Source organism: Gossypium hirsutum, chromosome A12 (assembly GCF_007990345.1).
Source record: "Gossypium hirsutum isolate 1008001.06 chromosome A12, Gossypium_hirsutum_v2.1, whole genome shotgun sequence".
In the NCBI taxonomy this organism is placed as follows: domain Eukaryota; kingdom Viridiplantae; phylum Streptophyta; class Magnoliopsida; order Malvales; family Malvaceae; genus Gossypium; species Gossypium hirsutum.
The window spans coordinates 108,130,547-108,139,832 of record NC_053435.1 but is presented as its reverse complement, the minus strand read 5'-3'; the positions used below and the strand labels follow the sequence as shown (position 1 = coordinate 108,139,832).

Below are 9,286 nucleotides of genomic sequence, written 5' to 3'. Positions count from 1 at the left end.
AATCATTCCTGAATGTTTCCCATTTCTTTATTTTTATTCATTCAGTTCATTTTGATTCAAACATGCAATTCATTTCTAGTCTTAATGAGCTAGTGAAGTGATCGATTAAACATATGCAATTAGGGCTCAAATGATTTATAATTAAGTTATGGCTTTTTGTTTTTTAATTATAAACTTATTTAGTCACGAAGTCATTCTACTATCGTATCATGATTGAGCTCTTCCTAACAACATACTATTACAAGAACATCTACTCAATGCATGTCTAATGACATTGTCATAAGTGTGTTACCTTCATGGAATATTCTTAATCACTTTGGGATAATATTTGCTCTTCCAATATGATTGACCACTCCTCCTCTTGTTGCCCATTCACAAATGACGAGAGGACAAACTCAACAATTGAAGACAAGGGTCGAACAAAATACTAAGTGCGGTGTCTACAAGTGTGATATGTAAGTTGTAATATATCTGTACAACGAGGTACAAGAGTACTCTGAGGATCGAACCCAAAAGAGTTAGAGATTGAACAATTTCTACTAATGAGCATGCAAAATAAAGAGTCTAACCAACTAATCACTAAAAATTATATTACGAAAAATCATGAGGTAAAAGAGAATTACACTAATCTACGATCTAGCTACCAAGGACTAAATTGTAACAAATACAAAATTACGAAATTAACAAATAAAAAAATGGTGGTTGATTGATCTTGATGTGGTTTACTCATCCTCGAATTAGGGATCTAAATTGCTTAAACATTTTACCATTCGGTTTTAATTTTACCAAGTTGGACAAAGTAATTCGATTTATCTCTCGAGTTCACCTCTAACCTGGGACTACTGAATTGGTGCTCAACAGGATCGTCAATCCTAAGTTTTTAGGTTCATTCAAATTAGTTCAATTTATTATAATTTAATCCATCATCCAAAAATCAGCTCACCACATCTCCATCAACCAACCATTTAAAAGTTTAGTTACCCATATTAAAAGTAAAGCTAATGAACTTGAAATAAGAAACCATAACAGCCATGAAACTAAAGTTTGGATTTTCAAGCTATATTTGAAGAAAAGATGAGGATGATAAACTAGCAGCAAAGTAAAGCACAATAAACATTAAAGGTAAGGTTTTTAACAACTAAAGGTAAAAGAAACAAAAATAGCATTAAACAAAGAGTAAAATGTCATTACAAGTAAAAGAGATGGGCTAAAAGCGCAAATAAACCTAAGCTACAGTAGTAATTAACTCAGCTAACTATGGAAGCAACAAGAACAAGAAGAAAAATGCAAAAAAAATGACTTCTACAACTTTGAAAGATGATGAAAAATAAAAACCAACATTGTTAAAAAAATTAATGTTTTAGTCATCATTTCCATTAAAAAGAAGCAATTTGACTCTTTTTAAAAGGTTAGTGCTTAAATTTAGGTAAAAAAAAAGAAAAAAAAAGCCAAATTGACAAAAAATGTAAACATTGAGAGCTAAATTTAACATTATGTCAATCTGAAAAGTAGAAGGACTAAACTCTTGAAAATAATTAAATTCCAAATTTATGAAAAGTACAAGGACTTAAAACATATTTTAACCGCACATCTATTGGTATTGTATTGAATTAGATAAACGTGCAACAGGCACCACAACAAGCGGCTCTGCTTTCGTTAACACGAATTGTAACTTCTCTTTTACATTAGGTTGTCGCCCATCTGGCAATTCCCAATCAAAACAATGCAACAATGTCGCTAAAATCTGCATTGTAATTTTCTCCACCAATGGAATCCCAACACAAATCCTCCTCCTTGATCCAAACGGGAAAAAATGGAAACTATTTCCCGTATAATTCCTTTTCTCAGTGTCTTTCAAGAACCTTTCCGGTTCAAATCGAAGTGGGTCTTCCCAAAACTCGGCATCCCTTTGTATTGCCCACACGTTGAAGAAAATCCAAGAATTCTTAGGGATGCTGTAACCGGCTATGACAGTTGTCTCATTCGGCATGTGCGGCACTAGCAAGGGAGCTGGTGGATGAATTCGGAGTGTTTCTTTCACCACTGCAGTTAAATAAGGCAAGCGAGAAATATTGGACTCCTCGACAACGTTTTGGTCCCCAATTATTGCATCCAATTCCTCGATGACTTTTCTCAATTTATTCGGGTGCCGTAATAATTCCGTCATTGCCCACTCTATCGTCGCAAATGTTGTGTCTGTACCGCCGATTACCATATCCTATATCCACAATGACAAAAGATTAGAGCTGAGGAAAATTTAATTAAAACTGAGTTAATCCATCGAGTCAAAATTGTTTAATTAACTCAAGTCAATTAATTCGATTTCGATTAAAGGATTCAATTAAAATATCCATATTACATTTGGGCTAATTATTTATTTTATATTATAAATTTATAAGTTCCAATTTAAGCTAGTGTACCCAGTGTTCAAAGGTTAAAATATGTTGCTCATCTTTTACTTTTATAAAATTTGAGATTTAATTATTATATTTTAAAATTAAAAATTTAATTATTTTACTTTTCAATTTAGAAATCTTAATTTAGTCATTAACACCTTTAATATTTCTTATTAAATTTTATTAACTAGGCACATATATTTTCCGTCAATTATTATTACATCACGAGACAACACTCTAATTAACATTACAAATAAGTAAATTTTGATGGAAAATATTATTGATATAAATGATTAAATTGAGATTTTTAAACAATAAAATTAACTTGTGAACTAACAAAATAAAATCTCCCTTTAAAATAAATCAAAATAAAATAACTTATAATATGTTTTAACTTTATTCAAAACCCAATCCTAAACCAATTAAGTCGGAATCGATTCAATTATTGTAGTTTTATCATTAAATCAATTCGGTTACTAATTTTTATTTTTGAAAAATTGACCAAATTTTTTTTAAAGCTAAATTAATTAAATCAACTGATTATACACCCTTCAAAAAGATACCATAAATATCCAAATTCATATAATTTATAATTAAACTGGCTTTTATATATATATATATAAAGGGTAAATTACATTAGTAGTCACTTAATTATTGATGAATCTTTTTGTCATCCAATCATAAAAAGTTACAAATGGTCATCTAAGTATTCAATTTTTTTAATTATTAATAATTAAATGGCTAACAAAAAGATAACGTAATAACTTTTAAAATTGACATAATAACAACTTTAACCTCCAAATTTATACTTTATGTTAGTTTAGTCTTGATTCTAAAAAAATTAACCCTCAACATTTACATATAATGAAATTTAATTTTTTTTTGCAATTCTATTTTTCTTTGTGATCTTTTCACCTAAAAAGTTAAAAAAAACAAATTTATCAGCTAAACTAGATAAAAGAATACCAAAAATTTAAACACCAAAAAATTTAATATAATAATTTTTATATTTTCTTCTTGTTTTAGATTCAACCCTCAATGTTACAGAAAAAACAAAACTATAAAAAAAAAAGACCAAATTACTCAATATATAAACGTTGAGAGTTGATTATTTTTTAAAATCAAGACTAAATTGACACAATATATAAATATTAAAATTTAAAGTTATTATTATACTAATTTTAAAAAATTTTAAGTGAACTTTTCAAAAGTATTTAACAGTTGGTAACAAATAAGGAAAATTTATTAGTTAAATGACCTTTTTGTAAATTTTCATGGATGGATGACTAATCATATAGTTTACCCATATATCGATATACATTTCATAAATTTAAAATTTTGTACCAATATTTTTATTTATTCCGGATTTCAAAATTTAGTGTACTTACCAGCAGCACAGCCTTTATTTCCATCATGGATAATGAAGTTTTGGCATCTCCTCTTTGGTTCAGCTCCAACAATTGCTGCAGAAAATCCTTACTGTCCGCCATTTTTGGTCCCTCTCCGAGCTTCATTCGCTGCTTTATCACTGATTCGAGAAACCCATAAAACCACGACACATGCTTCTTGGCTTTGGATTCAATTCCTTGTAAATTGAATGGCCTAAGCATCGGGAAAATGTCAGAAAGATTGGGTTCTCCCATCAATTTCATAAATTCCTCTAGTCGATCCTTAATTTCAAGCCCAAGCTTTGCTACTTCTCCATTCAACGAACCACCCCATAGCATGCTCATCGTAACGCTCAGCATTGTTAAGAATATTTGTTCGCTGAGGTTAATGGGTGACCCGATTTTCCCATGGATATTCTTCACCATTTGTCGGATCTCTCGTCGGCGAAATTCGTAGCAGGCATCGAGGCCATTGTTGCTCATGATTTCACGTACGACGAGCTTACGTAGCTTCTGCAATTCTGGGCCGTTGGATCTCCACACAATGTCAAGACCGCCAAAGGTTCCTTTTATGGCCGCCATCGGAATGTCGCGGTTGGCGTAAATGGCGTCGTGGTCTTTGAGGATTTGTTTTGCGATTGATGGTGAGCTTATGATGATGTAAACTTTTCTTCCCAGATGAAGCTTGATGATACGACCATGGATTTGGGATTGCTTGGTTACGTATTGGAGGAAATCGGGTTTGATGAAAAGGAGGTGGCCGAGTATCGGCAAGCCTACCGGGCCTGGCGGCGACAGCTTAGTTTTGATGATGTGTTTCTTAACCAACCGTGAGAAATAGATATAATTAGTAGCGTCGCCAAAGTGAGAGTGGCTGCAACTTCGGTGATAGTGAATGCAGCGAGTCCATCGTGGAGACGCAACCAGCTGTCGCCGGCAAGGACTGCAACCTTATCGTAGAAGTTCGACATCGATGGGTACTCTGGTTTGAATAGAAAAAAAAAAAAGAGCAGTGGAAATGTAGTCATGTGGCAACAACTCTCCCAAATCACAGATCTGAATTTATTAAAAGAATTATGGAACTTCAGCACTTCCATAAAAATTGGAGGACTTTTTTTTATCATTTTATACTAATGGAAAAAAATATTCTCCTATAAATTACATAAATATTGAGTATGTAACACCCCAACACCCTTACCTGATCTATTGACAGTTACGAAAAACACCCTTGCCTTTTGCGTCATAATTTAATTTCTTTTCAATTTAATCCTTTCTTAAAATGTACCGATATTAATTATACTTTAATTTTTTTCTTTTGTTAATTTAATCTACTCTAAACCATATTTCTCTTTTAACATATACTTCATAATATGATTCTCTTCACTTTAATACAACTAATTTTACAAATTCAAATTTCCTTTATTTTATTTTTACTTAATTATTATTATTTTGTTTATTACAGTTAATTCAATAAATTCTCAAAAATTCCATTTAAATACTTGTATAATTAATTTGCTCATTTTCACTCTTATACTTTTCCAGCATTTACTAAACAGCCCCCATTTTTCAATATTGCAGATTTTACAGAACAGTTCAGAAATTTTCAAATTTTCAATTTTTACAATTTAGTCTATGAAGTTCAAATTTTACTGTTTTATGATTTTAGTCCCTGAAAACAGAATCTGTTTCTTCCAAAAACAACAAAGAATTCCCAGATTTTAAAGTCAGTCCCTTTTTTTTTAAATTTATAAAATTTAAAATATTTACAATTTAGTCCCTATATCATCAATTCTTATCACATAATGGTTTTTTGTTATTTCGAAAACCATACTTAAAAATAAAGATATTAAAATTCCAGAGTTTCACATTTCAACACTTAAAATTTTGAACTTTTAAAAATTTCTCAATTTAGTCCTTTTAATTAAAAATATGCTAATTTAAGTACAAATTTTCAATACTTTAAATATCATATTCTTATAGTCTTATTATAAGAATCCCAAATTTAATCTCTCTGTTTAAATCCTTGACCCCATAATTTTTTTTCCAAATTTACAATTTAATCCTTACTTCAATTTTTATCAAATTAATCACTTAACAATTTTTTTTTCAATTTACTCCTCCAAAAAAATTCAAAATCAATATTTATCACTTTCAACATCATAAATACACAATTAATCATTCAAACTAATAAAATTTTAAACTAAAAGTTTTCATAATTAAACCACTCACACTTACCATTCACTTCATACATAAACATAATACTTTCATCACTTTAAACATAGAAAATATTTATATACACTTAATTCTTACAATTTCATATTAAATTATACAATCAAAAAAACATAAATAATAAGTTTAAACAACTTACCTTAATTTCTTCCACTTCCAACATCCATCTTCAAGCTTAACTTTTCTAAAATCCCAAACTTTTCTTCACCTTTCGTTTTCACTCCAAAATAAATTTTAGCTAGCCTTGCAAGATAATATGCTTGCTTTGAGTTGTTCTCTTGATCTTACTAACAACCTATGAAGAAATTTGGAGTTTAAAACTTGAAAAGGGCTTAAAATGGTGAAATGGACTAAAATGGAAGAAAAATGAAACTTGAGAAATTGGGGAGACAGAGACGTCAATGGTGCGTAGAAAAGATGGGATTATGTTTTTGGTCCTTTGTCCTTTTTTTCTACAACCTTCTATCAAAATATCTTTCACATTTTTTATATATATTTTATTCAAGAAAAATCATCACCATGCCACATGCGTGATGTCATTCGTCTTCAATATCATCCACACCTTTCTGTTATTTCATGGTTAAATTCTACTCCAAGTCCTTGCTTTTTTTCTTTATTTTTACACCATGACCCAACACTTCTCACACTTCTACAATTTAATCCATTTCTTAAATTAATTTTCCTAAATTCAGAAGTCCTTCTAATTTCTTATAATTTCCAATCACCTTCCCTACTAATATTAATAATTATACTTTTTATCTGCTCTGAAAATTTCAAGCACGTGCCAACCCTAATTAACACTGTTCACTTCTCAAGGGATGTCATGGATGTTACATGATTATTGAAACTTTAATCTAAGGACTACTATTAATCCAATCAAAATATCTTATTTAGTATTTCTTTTTCAAATTAAATATTCAAAGATAATTCAAAACTTTTAATCCATATGTCACCCTCGTTGTTTTCATCGGTCACGTTAGTTTTTAATAGTATAAATGAATGAAAATTTTAATACAAATGATTTGCTCTTTAATCTAACATATATAGACTAACTTGACTATTTTATTAGTAGAGAAAATAAAATATAATTTGATTTCTAATATAGAAGCCTCTATAATACTTTTATCGATATATTTATTAATCTTACATATCAAATACGATATGTTCTTTGATAATATAATAAATTATGATTTTTAAAAATTATTTCATGGTTTTAGCTTTTTGATGAAAATAATTTTAATCTTATTATTATTTCAGATATTTTAGATAAAAATAAAAATAAAAAATTGATTTTTTTAAAAATAAAAACAAAAAATAATTTTTCATTAAGCGATAAGTAATTACATATGTACTTATTTTTGTTTAATAGAATATTAATTTTTAAGGATTTATATGAATTATAAAAAGGAATGAATTAAAAGGAATGATGTTTGTAATTAGTTTACACAATCATCCATCTATAAATTAGAAAATATAAAAATGGTGAGAGATCCTAATGTCAAACTTGATAGCTAACTGTGAGTAAAACTCGATTTTATTTGAAAGAATTGAAAAAAATTTTGAATTTCGAGTTAATCGAATTGAGTTATTTGAGTTATTCGGTTTTTTGAGTCTAACTCAAATAAGTGATTTGGTTTTTCAAGTTTAAGTCGAGTTGAATTTCACAATTGAAATGACTTGAATAACATATTGATGTAAATACATTTCGCCCCTATCAATTTTGAAAATGAGAAAATTACTCTCATCCAATAAAAAAAATCAAAATAATTTAAAAAAAATTCAAAAAATTCATAATTTTTTATTTAAAAAATTTATGAAAATTGTAATACCCCTACCCGTATTCATTGCCAGAATAGGGTACGAGGCATTACCGGAGTTTATGAATTAATTTTTTTTTATATTCAATATAGCCCCTTTAATAAATATCTAACCTTCCCTGTAATATTAAATCGAGACCAATCCACATCAACCAAATCAATTCAACATATTTTCAAGATAAATTCATGCGTATTTATAAGATAACGTCATCACATATCTAAAACCAGGTTTGGTAACCATACTAATGGCTAACTTTACATTCATTTCACGTTAACATTTACTTTATTAGCTTATACATGCCATTGATTTCCAAAATAAAGTTTCTTTATATACCGAAGTCCTGAGGTTGATAGTGTGATGTGTTTCCGACCAAATCCGACCTCCGAGCTCTTAACACTACAAAATAGGCAAAAAGGAAACGGGGTAAGCACTTTGTGCTTAGTAAGCTCATGTAACAAGAATTATACTTACCTAATATTTTCAATACAATATAATAAACATTCATATATCCATTCAATGCATTATTACCCTAACATGCACAAACTCAACATTCAAGTTAGTACAATAATTTCCATGTATCAATAATATATACCATGATTGATGAGCTCGTCAATACCATGATTTCCATTTCCTTGTTATTTTTCCATATTTATCTCGTTGAATTTCTTGGAATTTCGATGGATTTTCAGAGGTACACTTTTAGTGTACAATTCCGGGTCCGTCAATTCATATTCACGTACGCACATTTCCATTTCAGAGAGCACACTCCCGCGAACCTCAACCTTGCAGCGGGATTACCAGTCCAGGCTAAATCCCCTGCAACGACAATTACTCTAATGAGCTTGGATCTGAATTACCAGTCCAGGCTAAATTCAAATCCTAATTCGGATTACCCGTCCGGGCTAAATCCATTTTACACATATTCTTCGGGAGGGCTATATCAGGATAGGATCACCCGTCCGGGCTAGATCCTTTTTACCGTCAATTCCTTTTCAGAGATCCATCGAATTTTCCTTTCATTCAACCGGGATTTCTTCCCATTTTATCAAATATATAAATGTTTCATAAAATTTCATACAATGAACATTCAAATCATATTCACATCAATAACATACAATCTCAAGCATTTAAGAATATAATTCAAGTTACACGAACTTACCTTGATACTTGTTTGTAAACAAAAAAAATCTACTAATCCCGAACTTTTTCCTTTCCTCGATCTAGCTTCGTATTTGAATCTTCTGGATTTGGTGCAAAAATTATGAAATACCAGCTTAGAGAACCCTCCTATGGCGTTTTTAGCTGCTGGAATTGAAGAGAAATGAAGAGAAATCTAGATATTTCCTATTTAGCCCTAGCTTTATTTAGTTAATTTTACAATATTCCAATTTTACCCTTAATTTATCAATTTTTCTGCTGATTTCATACCTTTGCCGTCCAGTCCAAATAACTTTT

General features: G+C 29.7%; 1 protein-coding gene across 1 annotated transcript; it reads right to left on the bottom strand.

Moving 5' to 3' along the window:
• Nucleotides 1-1,514: 1,514 nt before the first annotated feature.
• LOC107930948 (labd-13Z-ene-9,15,16-triol synthase, chloroplastic) lies at nt 1,515-6,480 on the bottom strand. Its single transcript, XM_016862721.2, has 3 exons — nt 6,153-6,480; nt 3,785-4,766; nt 1,515-2,218 (listed from the first exon to the last, which is right to left on the bottom strand). The coding sequence occupies exons 2-3, from the start codon at nt 4,364-4,366 to the stop codon at nt 1,592-1,594; spliced, it is 1,209 nt and encodes a 402-aa protein (XP_016718210.1). The 5' UTR covers nt 4,367-4,766; nt 6,153-6,480; the 3' UTR covers nt 1,515-1,591.
• Between the last annotated feature and the right edge of the window lie 2,806 nt (nt 6,481-9,286).